We start from the raw sequence: 17,770 nt of genomic DNA, 5'->3' as shown, positions 1-17,770 counted from the left end.
GTTGCCGCTCATATTGAATGAGACGACTATCGCTTCGTGACACGACGCGAAGCGTTGAGATGCAGCAATTGCATATGCAACACTTGGTTGTATTGGATGAATGTACAATATAATGGAAACAAAGGTGGGGGTTGGTGATGTTACCTTGGTGGCATGAGTGACGAGGAGCTCTTACCGGACAAGTCCGTGCGGGGTTTGGGTCCGACGTTCATGGTGGGGCTGGTGTAATATGCATGAGCATCACAATTTTTTATTTCTGCCTCTCGACAACGATTTAGGCCGTTCGATTGACTTGGGCGACCTGACAGCTTCTCCTTGGAGGAGATTCTATAGGTAGACCCCTCCAAACCCTTCTCGAGAAGGTGGATGCTAAAGCTTGGGATGCGGGGGCAAAAAATTCGATCACGCTGGTGAACAAAAATGTCGTAGCCGCTGAAGAGTAGGGTCTAGCGGTTCAACTAGTTTTACTTAAAGTTTATACCCGCATACCATGCCTCTGGTTTTTAAGCGTAAGGAGGGGTCGGGCGAAGAGGATGTCTAAACATGTAGACACTCTCGGCAGCCCCCGAGCAATGTCCGCGCCCCTACCGTTGCTAGGGTCAAAGGCTCGGTAGTGAAATTGATATGTAAAGTAAGTAAATCAGGGTGCTTATCTTTCAGCGGCCGTTTGGTTTCTCAACCCCATCGCTCGGCGTTCGCCTAGGCCATCCGATCGACTCAGGAGGCCCGTTGGTCTCCCCTTGATGGAGGTTCCATCGTTGGGCCCTTTCGGGTCCTGCCTGGGAAAGCGGAGAGCCGCCTGCATGTGGTTGTGCCTTATTTCTCACGCCCGACGTGCGGTAGTGGTGGGCCATGCCCAGGCCATGTCCCGTTTGACCGAGCGCCATCTCATCGAGCAGGGCGTGTCCCGTCAGTCAAGACGCATCCCCTCGAATTCCCATCTGCATCGAATTCCCACCTGCATTGAATATGGGAAGGGAGAGGGTTTTTTGCCCCTAACCCTTCGCCTTTCTCCAACTGCTGCGTCTTCTCCTTAAATAGGGGAAGAGGGGGTTCTCGTCCCATTCTTCCACCTATTCTTGAGTTGCCGCCTCTCCTCCTTCTTCCTCCTCACTGAGCACGTTCATGCATCGTGGCGATTCCTAAGTGAGAGAGGGTAATGCGAGAGAGGAGAGAACTCACAGATCTGTTCATGAATCCGGAGCATGATGTCGAGCTGGAGGTCATCCAACATAGATGAGATGGTGTTGGTTGCCTTCGTCGAGAAGGGGCCACTCCCGCCGAAGGAGGAGCACTGGAGGGTGATGCATGTCGCCGACTTGGTCACTGTCTGCGAGGGCTTCATCGGGATGGAGCCGTATGGAGACTTCTTTCGACGAATCTTCACTGGGTGAGCCTCATCGGTGGGGTAGCCACCCGGGACTGTGCCGATGGGGGGTTTCGCCCTTGCTTAGGTCGGCCAGTTCATGAAGTCTGATGAGATGTTAGAGACATCCATCAGCCATGGCGGCCATACTTCAGCGGGCGGCGCCCCCGTCCAAGTGTCGTTGTCAGGGTTGTGGCTGATCACGATGGCATAGTCCCTAGATGCCCTGGCGAAGACACCACGATCATCAACGTGGTGCTCGACGTTGTAGACGATGGCACCCTCAGGGATCCACAGAGTGGTAGGACGTTGCCAATGGAGAGCGTGGCACGACGGCCGCAGTAGTATTTAGAGTAGAAGTGGTCAGTAAATATAACTGCTTGAGTTTGTGGGGGAGCCCCCGTGTGAACTGTTTTTTGTATTCATGAATACATCAGTCCTTTTCATGATGAAACCACTTTGTAAGCGATGAATTTGTGCAAAAATGAACAAGTTCTCAAATTAGGTTACGGCATACAACTTTTCAGCTCTTCTCCCTCTTTTTGTAAAAGAGGTTCAGTGCCTTCTGACCCTTCCCATAGTTAAGGTCGCAAAAAACTCGGAGTGTGAGCGAGCCAATTCTGATCACGCTGGTGAGCAAGGAGACCATAGCCGCAGGGGCGTGGGTTTCCTGCAGTCCTATCAGTTATACTTAGAGCTAGTTCCCGAAATCCTAGCCCTTAGGATTTTACGATGAGAAAAGAGGGAAAGCACAGAGAATGTTTGTAAGATAAACGTACTCATACCAACCCCCGAGTGAGGTCCGACCCCTCGCATTTGCAGGGGTCAGATGTCACAAAAGATCGGGGATTTTGATGACAAAACTGATAAGAGAAAGTATGCGTTTATTTAGGGGTAAAAACAACGTAGTTGTTCGATGTTCCAGGCATTGGTGAAGACCTCGCCATCGATGGTTTTCAGCTTGTAGGCGCCTGGCCGAAGTACTTCCGCGATGACGTACGGCCCCTCCTAGGACGGGGAGAGCTTGTGGCGGTCCTTGTTGCTCTGCACGAGGTGGAGGACCAGGTCCCCGATGTTGAAGGGTCGGCCCCGCACTCATCGGCCGTGGTACCGTCGCAATGCCTGTTGGTACTTGGCCGAACGGAGGAGGGCGATGTCGCGCGCCTCGTCCAGCCGGTCCATGGTGTCCTCGTGGGATGCCTTGGCTCCTTGTTCGTCGTATGCCCTAATCCTTGGCGCTCCATAGTCGAGGTCGGTTGGAAGGACGACCTCGAAACCGTAGACCATGAAGAAGGGCATGTAGCCGGTGGCTCGACTGGGAGTCATTCTCAGGCTCCAGAGTACTGAAGGAAGCTCGGCGACCCAGCGCGCGCTGAACTTGTTCAATCGATTGAAGATCCTAGGTTTGAGGCCCTGTACGAGCATGCCGTTTGTGCGCTCGACTTGCTCGTTCGTTCGGAGGTGCGCGACGGCAGCCCAATCGATCCGAATGTGGTATTCATCGCAAAATCGAAGGAACTTCTTGTCGGTGAACTGTGTGCCATTGTCCATGATGATGGAGTTCGGTACTCCAAACCGATAGATGGTGTCGAGGAAGAACAGCACGGCTTGCTCGGACTTGATCGCGGAGATTGACCGAGCTTCTATCCATTTTGTGAACTTGTCTATGGTGACAAGTGGGTGTATCCTCTAGGTGCCTTCTTGAGAGGTCCCACCAGATCGAGCCCCCAGACCACGAAGGGCCACGTGATGGGGATCATCTGGAGTGCCTAGGCTGGGAGGTGAGTTTGCCGAGCGTAGTACTGACACCCTTCGCAGGTACGCACGATCTGCTCGGCGTCGGCTACTACAGTGGGCCAGCAGAAGCCCTGTCGGAATGCATTTCCAACCAAGGTTCTAGGCGTGGCGTGGTGACCGCAGACCCCACCGTGGATATCGCTCAGCAAGTGCTTCCCCTGCTCAACAAGGATGCAGTGCTGTAGGATCCTGGTGTGGCTTCATCTGTACAGTTCGCCCTCCACAAGAATGAAGGACTTGGCACAGCATGCGAGCCGTCGAGGCTCTGTCTTGTCCGTCGGCAACGTGTCATGGAGTTGGTAGTTGAGGTAGAGTGTTCTCTAGTTAATCAGAGGGTTAGGCTCTGTCGCTGTATCTTCTTCAAGCACCATGACCTTGAGGCCGAACGGAGCCATCGGTTGGTCAGCCCCTAAGGCTGGATCGGGGGAACCGTCGATGGCCTGTTTCAACCCCTCGTAGCGCACCGAGGGCTTGTGTTGGTCACTGGTGAAGACACCCATTGGCACCAGCTCTCGGCTGGATGCCGCCTTCATAAGCGCGTCGGCCGCCTCATTGAGGTGCATCGGGATGTGATTGAGTTTGAGGCCGTCTAACTTGTCTTCCAACCATCGGACTTCCCGACAGTATTTAGCCATCTTGGTGTCGTGGCAGCTTGACTCCTTCATGATTTGATCGACCACTAGCTAGGAATCCCCTCGAACATCGAGACGTCGGATGCCCAACTCGATGGCAATGCATAGGCCGTTGATGAGCGCCTCATATTCAGCCACATTGTTGGAGGGGAAATAGAGACAAACCATGTACCTCATGCGTACCCCAAGGGGCGACACGAAGACCAACCCTGTGCCGGTGCCTTTCTTCATCAACGATCCATCGAAATACATGGTCCAGTACTCTTGATCGACGACCGCCGATGGCATTTGGACCTTGGTCCATTCCGCGATGAAGTCAGCAGACACCTAGGACTTGATTGCTGCTCGGGAGGCATACGTAATGCCTTGGTCCATCAGCTCAAGAGCCCACGTTGAGGTTCTCCCTATGGCATCCTGGCTTTGGATGGCCTCGCCGAGGGGGAAGGATGTCACAACCGTTACCAGGTGTGACTCGAAGTAGTGGCACAGCTTCCTCTTTGTGATGAGGACGGTGCACAAGAGCTTCTGGATTTGGAAGTAACGGGTCTTTGAGTCAGATAGGACCTCACTGAGGAAGTACATAGGGCGCTGTACTTTGAGGGCGTGCCCCTCTTCTTCCCACTCCACTACCATGGCGGCGTTGACCACCTGTGTGGTGGCCACGGTGTAGAGCAGAAGGTGTTCTCCCTCAGTGGGAGGAACTAGGATAGGAGCCTTTGTCAGGAGCTGCTTAACCATGTCAAGTGCTTCCTAGGCCTTGGATGTCCATTCAAAGTGATCGGCCTTCTTCAAAAGTCGGTAAAGGGGGAGACCTCATTCGCCGAGGCGTGAGATGAAACGACTGAGTGCGTCCTGGCACCCCGTAACCCACTATACCCCCTTTATGTTTTGAATCGAGCCCATCCTTGTGATGGCAGAGATCTTCTCTGTGTTGGCTTCGATGCCGCGCTCGGAGACGATAAAACCAAGCAGCATACCCTTCGGCACCCCGAAAACACACTTCTCGGGATTGAGTTTGATGCCATTTGCTCAGAGTTTTGCAAAGGTCTGCTCCAGATCAGTGACGAGGTGGTCAGCCTTTTTGGACTTGACCACGATGTCGTCGATGTAGGCCTCAACGGTCCGCCCAATGAGGTCCCCAAAACACTTGAGCATACAGCACTGGTATGTAGCCCCAGCGTTCTTCAGACCGAATGGCATTGAGACTAGCAGAACGATCCGAAGGGGGTGATGAAAGATGTCGCGAGCTGGTCAGACTCTTTCATTACGATTTAATGGTACCCGGAGTATGCATTAAGGAAGCAAAGGGTTTCGCACCCCGAGGTAGTTGACTATTTGGTCTATGCACGACAAATGAAATGGATCCTTTGGGCACGCCTTGTTGAGACCCGTATAGTCAACACACATTCTCCATTTCTCACTCTTCTTTCGTACAAGAACGGGATTGGCTAACCACTATGGGTGGTATACTTCTTTGATGAATCCGGCCACCGAGAGCTTTGCTATCTCCTCGCTGATGGCCCTGCGTTTCTCCTCGTTGAAGCGGCACAGGTGTTGTTTCACTGGCTTGGAGCCTAGTCGGATCTTCAAGGTATGATCAGCGACTTCCCTTGGGATGCCTGGCATATCCGAGGGTTTCCACGCAAAGATGTCTTTGCTAGCGCGGAGGAAGCCGACGAGCGCGCCTTCCTATTCAGAGGAAAGTGTGGTTCCAATGCGCACTATTTTACCCTCGGTGCTCCCAGGGTCTACGAGGACTTCTTTAGAGCCCTCTGCAGGCTCGAACGACCCGGTCGACTTCTTGGCATCGGGCGCTTCTTTGGTGACCTCCTCCTTGAGGGCGGCGAGCTCCCTAGAGGCGACGATTATCACGGCGTGACCGCAGCACTAGACCTCGCATTCATAGGCGCGCTGGAAGGAGGTGCCGATGGTGATGACCCCGCGAGGTATGTATAGTTGGGGATGGCCATGAACTTCACGTAGCATGGATGTCCTAGGATGACGTGGAAGGTTCTAGGGAACCCAACCACCTCGAAGGTGAGGGTTTCGGTCCGGTAATTGAACTGATGCCCAAAGGTAACAGACAGATCAATCTGCCAAGTGGCATGGCCTGCTTTCCAGGCACGATGCCGTGGAAAGATGCTCGGGTTGGGCGGAGGCGTGTTCGGTCAATGCCCATTTCATCGAGCGTCTTGGCGTACATGATGTTGAGGCCACTGCCTCCATCCATCAGTACTTTGGTGAGCCGCTTCGGACCGGCGATCGGGTCGACCACAAGCCGATATCTCCCTAGATGCGGGACGCTTTCCGGGTGGTCGGTCCGATCGAAGGTTATGGCGGACTCTGACCACCGGAGAAAGGCAGGTGTGGATGGTTCGGTCATATAAACCTCGTGGCGCGTGACCTTCTGACGACATTTGGAATCGTAGGCTGCCGATCCTCCGAAGATCATGAGGCAACCATCCAGCGTCGGAAAGCCGTCATCCTTCTCTTCTGTGTTGTCCGCGGTGGGGGTAAGGTCCTTTCCGTGCTCCCTTTGTTGGAACCTCCGGACAAGAACCGCCGCATGAGGTTGTAGTCCTTGTACAGCTTCACCAGGAAAGCATGGTTCAGGCATGGCCCCTCGAGTAGTTTTTCGAAGTGGTTCGGAGTGCCCCTCGTGGGCTTCCGTCTAGCCTTGCGATCAGCGGTGGCCACGAGTGAGCCCTCGCACTGTTGCTTCTTATTCTTTTTGGTGGAACGATTGGAGGTGCCTTCGTCGGCGTCCACGTCCCACTTTGCCTTGCCATCGAGGCGATCGAAGATTGCTCCGACCGCTTCTTCGCCCGAGACGTGGCTGGTGGCGATGTCTAGGAGCTCCTTGGTGGTTGTGGGCCCTTGCGTCCCAGCTTGTGAACCAGAGACTCACAGGTGGTCCTAGACAGGAACGCTCCTATAACATCGGTGTCGGCGACGTTAGGGAGCTCATTGCATTGCCGGGAGAAGCGCCGGATGTACCCACGAAGGGTTTCTCCAGCCTTCTGCCGATAGTTATTGAGGTCCCACAGGTTTCCAAGGTGCTTGTATATGCCCTGGAAGTTCCCCATAAAGATCTCCTTCAGATCTGCCCAACTCTGGATTACGTTGGACGGCAGGTGTTCCAACCATGCCTGAGCCAAATCAGCTAGGAACAGTGGAAGGTTGCGTATAATGAAGTCATCATTATCCGCACCACCGGCTTGGCAGGCAAGACGATAGTCTTCGAGCCATAGTCCAGGGTTTGTTTCCCCAGAGTACTTCGGGATATTGGTAGGTGGTCGGTACCTCGGCAAGAAAACAACGTTAAGGATGTGACGGCCAAAGGCTTGAGGTCCCGGTAGGCCGAGGCTCGGGCTTTGGTCCTCTCCGATGTTTTAGCATCTGCTGCGACGAGGATGATAGCCACGGTGGGCTCCTTCTCTCAGGTCACCATAGGTACATCTACGGGCGTCGAGGGTGCTGTGTGAGTCGCGGTTGCGGCCGAGACGCTAATGAACGGGGACCACGGCGTGCTGCCCGCCGCCCTATGGTGTCTGGTGGACCAACACATCCCTACTAGGCCGCTCGAAGAGCGTGCATTGGCTGGCGTCGAGCTCGCGTCGCCGAGACAACGAGCTCTCTGCCTGCTGCGCCGCCACCCACTCGAGCAGTGTGCGAATCTCGCATTGGGCCCGATGATCCTTGGGCATCGTGGCCTCTGGAACACCACAAGCGTCAGAGAGCGTGCTCCATGGCCTCTAGAAGGCCATAGAACAAGGCTGTTGCGGCGGTGATGTTCTGGCTTGCCCGAGCAAAGCGAGGAAGGGCTTCATCATCGATGATGATCCTTCGGTTTACATCATGAGCCATGGCGCGTGCGCGCCCACCGTCTTCGCGGCATTTGATCTCCTAATCGAGCTCCGCGCATTCCTGCACAAGCTAGAGTCGTGCTTCCTCGATCTCCCGCTGTCGGGCTTTCAGCTGCTCCACCCCCATGCGAGGTGGGGCCGTTGTCTCCCCTTTGGTTTCATCGCTGAGGTTGCCCACCGAGGTAGCCTCCTCGGCAGGGATGCTTTCGACATGTCCCTCGAGGGTACCCGTCATGAAGCATTCCCGGGAGGGGTGATGGCTCTCCCTGCTGGGGTTAGAGCCAGAGGATGACCCCGACTCCTCTATGAGGAGGTTGTGGAGAGATTCCATGACGTGTTCGATCACCCCCACAAATTCGTTGTTCGCGGGCGGTAGGACCATACGTCGTGCCATAAGGTGGCTAACGGTCGCCGCAGAGTTGCGGAGACCGAACGAAAGCGCTGTCGGGGTGCTCCGTATGTGGTGTTCTAGAGAGAGGGGTCCTCCTCCAGCAGACCATGCCATGTCATTGGCGTCGGAAAGGATGAGGCGGCGTTGGTCCTCCCTGGATTACTAGGGTCCCAGGGAGACGCTGAGCCGGTGCTCAAGCCTCTCATAGTTGAGGCCGATGGAGGAGAGAGATTGGATGACGGCGTGAGCCAATGCCAACTCTCCTCCCACTATGACGATGAAGTCCAAGTCATCGAAGCGCATGTGTGCACCCGGGACCCAGCTGATTCCGTGGCTAGCCATCTGTCCCCTACCTGGCGCGCCAACTGTTAGTGTTTCAAGTAAACATCAACTAGTAAATTTGTATTTGTTGCACGTTGGCCCCGGATGGTGTGCTAAAAGACACAAGGTTTATACTGGTTCGAGTAGAATGTCCCTACGTCTAGTTTGCGGCTGCTGCTCGTGTTATTAGCACTGAAAAAGGTTCATAGTAGGGGGTATAAACGGTCGAGAGAGGGACAGGTCCCAAGTCTCAGATAGAAAGGTCGAAAAGGTGCCGAGAGCCTGGTTGCTGCTCAGCTGTGTGTTATGTGGTGCATGGTGTGTGGAATTTTTCCATGAGTCGACCCATCCCCTTAGTGGGGTGTCTTGCCTTCTCTTTTATAGACCAAGGAAAAGCATGGATTATAAACGGGAGAAGGGAGAAAAACCAAAGGCCAAGAAAGTCCACCGGGGATGCCGGGTCTTCCTTTTCCTCTGTGTGGGTCCTGCTGTCATGGTAGGCGGTGGCAGGGGCAGTCCCACGCCGGACGTCTGTCCACTGATGATGGCGTTTGCTGGCGTAGTCAGCAAGTGGTCACGTCCCATCTCTCCCTGGCGGGCCGCGCAACGGACCAGGGTGTTGATCCGCGACCCTTCGAGGAGCAGATGGCGCGGTGACCGTAGGTTCATTATTGTAGATGATGCGAGCTCCCTGAACCATAGTGGTTGTCATATGCTTCCGTCAGGATCCACGTCCGAGGTCAAATGACGACGCCTACAGCACTATTCGATACATGTCGACGCCTACAATATTGTTCGGGCTCTGACATGCCTGAAAGGGCTTAAAGCGCCCGTCTTGTCATATCCTGATGGTACTCCCCTGCAGACACGCAGGGTATGGTCCTCGGTATTACGGTTGACTTGAGTGCCCCGCCATATTTGCACGTGTAGTTATGAAGGGGCGACGCGTAGTCGTCGGGCAAGGCAAAGTCTGCCCCGGGATGTCGAGCGAGGCGAAATTTGCCCTCGTACATCGGACGAGGCGGATCCAGCCCTCGGATGTCAGACGAGGTGGAGCCAGTGCTCAGTCGTCGGGCGAGGCGAAGTCTGCCCCGGGACGTCGAGCGAGGTAGAGTTTGCCCTCGGTCGTCGGACGAGCCGGAGCCAGTGCTCAGTCGTCGGGCGAGGCGGAGTCTGCCTCGGGACGTCGGGCGAGGCGGAGTCAGCCCTCGGTCGTCGGGCGAGGCGGAGTTTGCCCCGAGACGTCGAGCGAGGCGGAGTTTGCCCTCGGACATCGGGCAAGGCGGAGCTAGCCCAGCCCTCGGGGGTCGGGCGAGGCGGAGCCAACCTTCAATCATTGGGCAAGAAGTGTAGTCGTATTCTTGTCTATTCGGAAGCATCAATGTTTGATGGTTATTAGCTCCTCCTCTTTGGGTACCCAGTATTCGGTCCCCGATAGCACTACCTCCACAAATTTCAGTTTGAAGTCAAGGCTTCCAAAACGTTGATTCAGTTCATATTCTTCCCGAAGATACTCTAGAATTTGTAAATAATTTGCATTTTTCCAAGCAATTTCCGACCTATAGAAAAATCATGGTCAAATGACAGAAGGTGCATGTAAAAAAAGGAATCCGGAATCGAAATTGCACTATAAGAGCAACAAGTGAGTCAAGGCAGAAACAAGGGGTGCATGCGACAGAGCCAACAAGAATATGATAATCCACGGATAGCAAGCACAATACTTTTAAAAATAATGAGTTCTGTGAGATAGTAATGTCCAATTTCTTAGTACAATTATCAAAATCATCAATATTATTCAAAGCACTGGAAGAAATTTCAAACAAAGAGCATAAACCCCAAGTGAACCCTTCTTTTCCAAAAGGAATACCAAATGTATGCATAACAGTGGCTTATAGACCTGCAATGTCTAGGAACTTGAATTACACACCTTCACAATCGTCCACATGGGATTCACACATTTTTTGACCTGTAAAAAATATTTAACTTCACATATGTTGTATGAGAGATGGAACCATCCTAAATAGGAAGTATAGTACTTGAGTGTCGTAGACATACCTGTCAAAAAGGCCAAGTCTGATGTTAACATCCCCGCAAGATTCGAATTAGCCTTGCCCACAAGTTGAAAGAGTTTTTTTTCTTTGCATGGTGAAGTTACCAGTTTTTTCCAAGACGCGATGTACAAGCGGCAGAGTCTTACCGCCTATGACCGGAAGGTTCCGGGTTCGAGTCGCGGTCTCCTTGCATTGCACAGGCGAGGGTAAGTGTTATGTGGCTGCTAGGCTTGAGAGGAGAGAGTCGAGGGGAGCGATGGCGGCTGATGCGCTACAGTACCCGCGTTGCTACAGTACCACAGGTACTGTTCACAGCTAGGGCTGCGAGGGTGAGAGAGAGCTGGTCGCGGGGCGTTTGCCCACGGCTGAGCAAGAGGGAAGGGTTTTCCTTCTTAATTCTTGCTTGATTAGATTGATACATCTCCTCTCCTTATATAGAGAGTTTTATTTGACTCCTAAGCTGTTATGTGGTTGCTAGGATATGTGGTTGCTAGGATTAAGAGGAGAGAGTCGAGGGTAACGACGGCTGCTACAGTACCCACAGGCACTGTTCACGCGAGGGTGGCTGGAGGCCGGCCTGGGGCCTTGCCCACGGCCGGGCAAGAGGGAAGGGTTTTCCTTCTTAATTCTTGCTTGATTAGATTGATACATCTCCTCTCCTTATATAGAAAGGTTTACTTAACTCTTAAGTAAGCGACCCTTATCTCTAATTAACCCTAACACTAATGGGCTATACATCCGGCCCAGGCCCAATAGGCCCCTGCCATACTCTAACACTAACATAAGCAAGCGACCCTTATCTCTAATTAACCCTAACACTAATGGGCTATACATCCAGCCCAGGCTCAATAGGCCCCTGCCATACTCTAACACTAACAGTAAGCCTTGCCACTGACATCCCTCCCCAGACCCCGCACAGAGCGGGAGCTCTCTGCACTGGGTACGCCTCAACCATATCATCAACCTATTAAAATTGGATTTTTTTGAAGTTCATAACTTTTAGATAAAGCTTTAATGATACGGCCACAACACACAAGTTCATTAACTTCGCACAATTTCAGTACCTGCCTAATATAATGATCAAGGGCGATACTTTGACCAAGAACACTTGAAATTATGCGAATCCCGTCTGTGTCTAAACTTTTAAGAACTATATAATCAAGACCTCCTTTCATCCATGTTGTCAAGGATGGTTTCTTGACCACTGCATAATCTGTTCATGCAAATCAGATGGCATCAGTTGATGTAGGTTTTACTCTAAACCTACATCTTTACAAAGAGTCAAACAACGTAATTCCAAGGGGCATATGCCAAAGCTCGGTCACAGTGGACAAAAAGCAGTGGCAACTTATTTGTGCTAAACAAAAATGCACACAATACACGGCCTAGGCATGCGATGATTCTCTGTAAGTTGAGTTCTATCACAGTTAAAAAATAGCATCTTTGAATATAACAGAAGGCAATTGTACTGTTTTCTGGCCATGCAATATTATCAAGGAACACAAAAATGGAGCCAAGTAAAAAGCAGTAAACACAAACAGTTTAGCAGAGGGCAAACTGGGCATACCATCTTTTCTCATCTCTGGAAGCCATCCGATAGCAAAATCTGTTGTCCTTCACTCCAATGTTCTGCATAAATATCAACCAAAATCAGAATATAATCAATTTGTAGCACAGGTCAATGTTGCAAAAGCATGTCCAACTGGTCCAAACGTGACTGAGATTTGTTGATTTTGAATGAATGTCAGGTATTCCAAGTTCCAACAAAGTGATGCTAAACTTTAATCACTAATGTGGGAACTCGGAGTACCGAAGCGCAATGTAATTAAGCGAACGGGTCGATGGAGGTACGATATCATTTCCGTGCTCCGCTTGCATGCTCTTCAGATCAATGCTGCCACGGCGAGGAGGAAAAATTGAAAACACGTCATTTTAGTTCGCAGCGCCAATTGGGCATCGGCATCTCTTCAGAATAGCACGGTAGCACCAAATGTTTCCTCGCTGATAAATCATCAAACACCTATCGAGCAAGCGCGGGAGCGGCGCTGCGTGCTTACCTGGTGGAGAGGAAGTAGGCCTTGACGGGGATGTAGCGTGCCGGGCCCTCGTCCTCCTCCTGTGGCGGCGAGGGCGCTTGGGCCGACTCGGTCGCCGCGCGAATCCAAGCCCAGTACGCCGAACCGCCTAGGCCCGAGTCGCGTGCGTCGTGGGGCGCGATGGCCGCGGCCGCCGAGGCCGACGAGAAAAGCCTCGAGAAAGGAGGTGCGTGAGCGGTGGCGGCGTTGGACCCGCGCGCCAGAGGTTGGCCCGCTGGCGGCGGCGGCGCGAGGAAGCGGCGGAGACGGCAGCACGCGCGAAGCCGCCCCATCAGGCAGGCGGATTGCAGCCGCCAAGCTCCGTGACCCTGTCGTACTACTCTCCCTCTGGACTTGAAGAGGAAGCATATGGGGCGGGACCCAACTCGCAGGGAAGGCCCGCACCGCAAGAACCGGAGCTGACGGGCCGTTCGTGAGTTGGGCCACGGCCTCTGATGGACCAGGCCGAATAGGTGAGCCCACTCAGTGAGAAAAAAAAATTGCTAAAAAAAACTCAGTGAGGCAAAAATCAATTTTTACTTCTCAAACTATCATCTAATTTTTTTCTCTATCCTGAAAAAACTGATTTTTTTTTCAAACTATGAAATCAAACATGTTTATCCTCTAGCTCTCAAAAACTTTAAAATACCTCCTTGTCCTAGTCTGAAGTAGTATTGAAGGTGATTTCGTCCTATTTTTAGATATTTTTTTATAAATAATATGTGATAAGGTTTTGAATAACAAAAAATATCTCTAAGCTTATAAAATTTTCAATAAAATTCCTAGAGATAGGTTGGGATATGAAAATTCTAAAGATAGTACTGAGAGCTTGTGAAAATATCTATTTTTATATAAAAATTAGATTTATCTCTAAGAAAATAGAAAAATGTATTTTTTTTGCTCTATACTGCAGCCTTGATTGTGCTTCTACTTTTCTCAGTTTTCTGTTCTCTGTGTTATAGCCTCTTCTACTTTTCTCGGTTTTTTGTTCTCTTTGTTACAGCCTCAATCTATGGCTGTAAAATTATTCCCTGGATTCACATTTTTACGGTTATTCACACAAACATCGCGCCTTGATTGTGCTTCTACCTTTCATCATTGATTAGTTCTCTTTTTTTCTTTACATCTTTCCTTTGTTGATTCATAGACAGGGGGTTGCAGTTGTCGGCAAATTTCAGATATAGAGCAACTGACCTCCCAGTACCAAGACCATGTCTGACTCTTACCAAGGTTAGTCACAATGTGCATCCCCTCAAGTTGTTTGATGTAATGCCTTCCTACCTTGGTCGATTCATACATCGTGAATGTCTTATATTCTCTCCCTTTGTTTGCTTTTGCTCGAGTATGTGCTCCCTAATTCCAATTTTAGCCGCAATTTAGTAAAGGTGCTTATTTAGTTTCCTATTTTTTACCTAATTAGGTTCATGGAAACATGATTTGTGACTGCAAGAATGGTGAGAGGAGAGCACCTAACCCTCTAGCTAGGAATTATTCTACATGTTACTACCACGTACCAGTTGTCTGCACATATTGGGAAAGTGCTATCATTCGTGTTGCTTTCTTTCCCTATCATAGTGTTATTTTCCTGAAATTTTGTGACCTCCTTTTTCTATCATGAGAGGTACTACAAGTGAAAAAGGGTGGTAATCTGGCTGCTTCAAGTATAATTTGTGTTGCTTGAAGTAATTTGGGGCTACGTTTTATAATGCATCCCATGCATCTTTCCTTGTTACGAATCAAACATCACTGATGTCGCCCTTTAGCTTTACACTCGATGAAGGCTCCTCTGGTCAACATGTGCTGCTTAAAGTAAGTGGGAAAGTTCTTCCTGGACACCACACGACCCACATGCGAGTCTTCTTTTGGTGGAGTAAGAAGTATGTAGATTACAATGGCAGTTGCAAGGCAGGTTGCTTCTGTCATGCATGAATATACCTATAGAGGTGCATCCTCTATGATGGCTTTTATTTATTTCTTAACTTTATATACCTGTTTCAGGATTTAGAAAATATGCATATGTATGCTTCCTATTAATTCAATGGTTAAATTGTGTTGCATTGAAAGGAAGTGCCTTGTATTATCCCATCCCCCATTGTTATCATGTGCTCCACACTTTTAAAAGTGTTACCATGCAGTTAGCGCTATGCAAGGACAGCGACTAATACGACAAATGTTTGAATTAATTTTCTCTGTTTAAAGTTACACTATTTGGTTGCCTTCTTTTTCACAGATTCATGCTGTTGCTGATTGTAATTATTTCTTAATACCACAGGAGTGGAAACCATGGGTTACCAATCCGGAGCGGAACTAAAAACTCGCCCTCTTTAATAAAGACCCTGTAATTCCTATTTGATTAGTACACATTGTTCTTTCCTGAGTCTGCTATCTGCATTTTTTTGCCCATGCCCTTTGCAAACTCTACAAATATTGGTGGACCTGTCGTGGTAGTGCTACTTCAACGTACAAAAAATTAGTGCTATTGCTGTGCAAAAATGCTATTAGCGATCAGATTACGTGGGATTGAAATTGAGCTTTCAATGCACAGGTTAGATTTTATGCTTTTCTGCTTAGTGTGCGCCAAAGTAAATAGCATCATGCATTCATGCCTTATGGGAAGGTGAAAAACATTTATCATAGTACCAATAGGTATGTTTCAACAATTGTTGAAACTTCTGGTTAGCTTGATTAGGTTATCCACATATCCCTTAGTTAATCCATTATGCCTCTGTTAATCAGGGCTACTACTTACCATTCATATTTCAGCACTATATCCTTTTAGAGATGATTGCATTGCCATGCTATTAATTGTCTTGAAAGTTACCACGTATGTTTGCCCTGCTTGCATTATGCCTAGGACGTTTTTGTGTTGGTCTCTGGTGGTGCATTGCTGTGTCGTGTAGAAATTGCTGTCTTATGTGCAGTCTGGTGCTTTCACGCGAAGTTGGCAACCAGAGCATCTTTTTATGTGCACCTAGGTTCATATATTTTTCTGTACAAACAATCTCTTGAAAAGGATCTCCTATACACTATAGCCTTCATTGTTCATATCCCTGTCTCCCTGAATAAAGCTTAGTTTGTGACTCTACTCTATAACCTTGATTGTTCATATTCCTGTCTCCCTGAACAAAGCCTAATTTGTGTAAAAAAGGATCTCTTTTTCCCCTGGTGTTTTCGTTATAGATTTGAGTGAAATATGTTATCAATGCACCAGAGAGTCAGATGTCTTCTTAGCTTCTGAATTAAGAGTTATTTTTCCCCTACCTATGTAGAGATTAGGTAACTACTAATATCGCCTCTTTGCTTTTGTTTCGGTTTTGCAGGTTATGAGCTAAGCGGAGGAACTTTATTCTCCTTTGTTGATTTACAAGTAAGGATGAAAACGGTCGGAAACGGTCGAAAAACTCCTAAATTGTTTTCTACTTTTACATTTGAAATACGAAAACGAAAGCGAAAACGGTAAAATCGGACACGAAAACGAACGCGAACTTACGAATTATCGAGAAATTCGAAAACGAACCAATTCGAGCGGATTTATGTCGAACACGGTCGATATACGAAAACTCATTACGGAATACCGACCCGTAGACCAAGTGCATGACTAAGTGCATACATGATCAAGTTCAAGTGCATATAATAATTAACAAGTGCATATTATAGAAACATGAACTCGAACTGAATCAGAATAATTTTATTAATCTTTTTAGAATAGATGTAGTATTTTATTTTAAAGATTTATTCAGATTTTTCTTTTGAGTAACAAAGATTTATTCGGCTGATGCAAAAACTATCAAATGATTGACTTTGCAGGTGGGGGTTAAACCGATGAGCTTGATGGGCTATGGCCCAGGTGGGCTTTCGTGTAGATGCTGCTGGTTTCCTGACATTTAGCACCATCTCGTGAGGTAAAGAGAGATGAGGCTGGGCGTCGTCTATAAGAGAGGGCAGCTGGCCACCAGTAGAAAGAACGCAGTTACGTGGTGAACAACCTGTAATTGGGCTGTATGACCTGTGCAGTTAGCCAAATTCGGTTTAAACCGAATTTTCAATTCGGAATATTTCAAATTAAAAGTAGAAAACGGTCGAAAAATGTCTAAACCGTTTTCTACTTTTACATTTGAAAAACGAAACATCTGAAATGCGAAAGCGAAAACGGTAAAGTCGGACAAGAAAATACGGATTCGATCGGATTAAATATAGAAAACGATGCGGTTCGGTTCGGGATATTTCCGTTCCGTTTTCATCCTTATTTACAAGTATGAAATACACATGTTAGAAGGATCGCTAGATTCAATTTGGTTCGATAAAAGGAGGAAGTCGTCTAGTTGTAAACAATTCTACCTACCAAGGTAAGCACTCTTGCTCTACGATCCAAATTACTTGCCTATGATATATGTTTGAGATTCAGGAATACAGCTATAATTGCCCTTGTTTTTTTTATCTCACTAACTACTGATCAATGAAATCACTCCCAGTCCCAGAGCTTATGTTTCCGGAAGTCCATTGGAACAAGTTTAGGATGAAGGACCATGAAGTTGTGCTGCACTTTGTATTCCATCCGTTTTAGATGGATAGCAAGCCTTAAAGCCTTGAGAAACATCGAAGTGTATTTAATCATCTGCAAGGTAGCATAAACGAGTCATCATTCAAATCAGCCTTGAATTCTTGCTATAGTACCTATAGTTAGCAACAAATTTAGAGATCAATAATTCAGATATCTATGGAATGCTTTGGACTACAAAGGTTAGCTGTTGATTTGTCCCACCTTTAATTTTTTAGCTATTTATTCAAACCTCTTCTCCTTATCTTTATTACAGATGTGAGAAGGTTTTTGTAATGAATGAGGACTTGCTAAATCACTCATTTTCAGAGGTTTGTTTCACTGCTTTTATTTCTGATGCAGCTTAGTTGCTGCTCTATTTTCAAAAGTTTTATTCAATGCTTTTATTTGTAGAGATACCAGTTGACATATATACAACTGGCCATGTCATTTCATCATAGCCTAAAGCCTCAATCGCCTTTGTTATAAAAAAGGTACCATCTTCATTTTCACTCCCCAAACTGCTGGCCATAGAAGGATGGCAACAAGAAGCGGCCTCCCCAATCCTCAAGGATGTACACAGAAGCAGCCTCTCACTCCCAATTGGATACTGCGCACTGCAATTGGCACATTGCATTTGATGGTGCCAATACAACATAGTGCAAAGAATAAAGCTGGAGTTACTTAGTTTATGGCTTGGTCTTTTATTTGTAGTACAGATTATTTTGCTATTT

At 48.8% G+C, this 17,770-nt stretch overlaps 1 protein-coding gene across 3 annotated transcripts; it reads right to left on the bottom strand.

The window, feature by feature from the left end:
- Positions 1 to 10,084: 10,084 nt before the first annotated feature.
- LOC136459074 (uncharacterized) lies at positions 10,085 to 12,845 on the bottom strand. Of its 3 annotated transcripts, none has more exons than XR_010760133.1 (4): positions 12,482 to 12,845; positions 11,992 to 12,053; positions 11,489 to 11,637; positions 10,085 to 11,388 (listed from the first exon to the last, which is right to left on the bottom strand). XR_010760133.1 is itself a non-coding variant. In XM_066458978.1 (3 exons), the coding sequence occupies exons 1-2, from the start codon at positions 12,790 to 12,792 to the stop codon at positions 12,041 to 12,043; spliced, it is 324 nt and encodes a 107-aa protein (XP_066315075.1). In that variant the 5' UTR covers positions 12,793 to 12,845; the 3' UTR covers positions 10,086 to 11,637; positions 11,992 to 12,040. The 3 variants fall into 3 exon arrangements, 1 of the variants encoding a protein (XP_066315075.1); XR_010760132.1 differs by having other exon boundaries at positions 10,086 to 10,339; positions 10,429 to 11,637; XM_066458978.1 differs by having other exon boundaries at positions 10,086 to 11,637.
- Between the last annotated feature and the right edge of the window lie 4,925 nt (positions 12,846 to 17,770).

The sequence above is a fragment of the Miscanthus floridulus genome, chromosome 6, assembly GCF_019320115.1.
Source record: "Miscanthus floridulus cultivar M001 chromosome 6, ASM1932011v1, whole genome shotgun sequence".
Taxonomy (NCBI): domain Eukaryota; kingdom Viridiplantae; phylum Streptophyta; class Magnoliopsida; order Poales; family Poaceae; genus Miscanthus; species Miscanthus floridulus.
The sequence above is the reverse complement of the archived record's forward strand: the minus strand, read 5'-3'. Positions and strand labels throughout refer to the sequence as shown.

Coding starts and splice junctions, on each gene's coding strand:
- LOC136459074 (XM_066458978.1), bottom strand. CDS start 12,792: ATGGGGCGGCTTCGCGCGTGCTGCCGTCTCCGCCGCTTCCTCGCGCCG.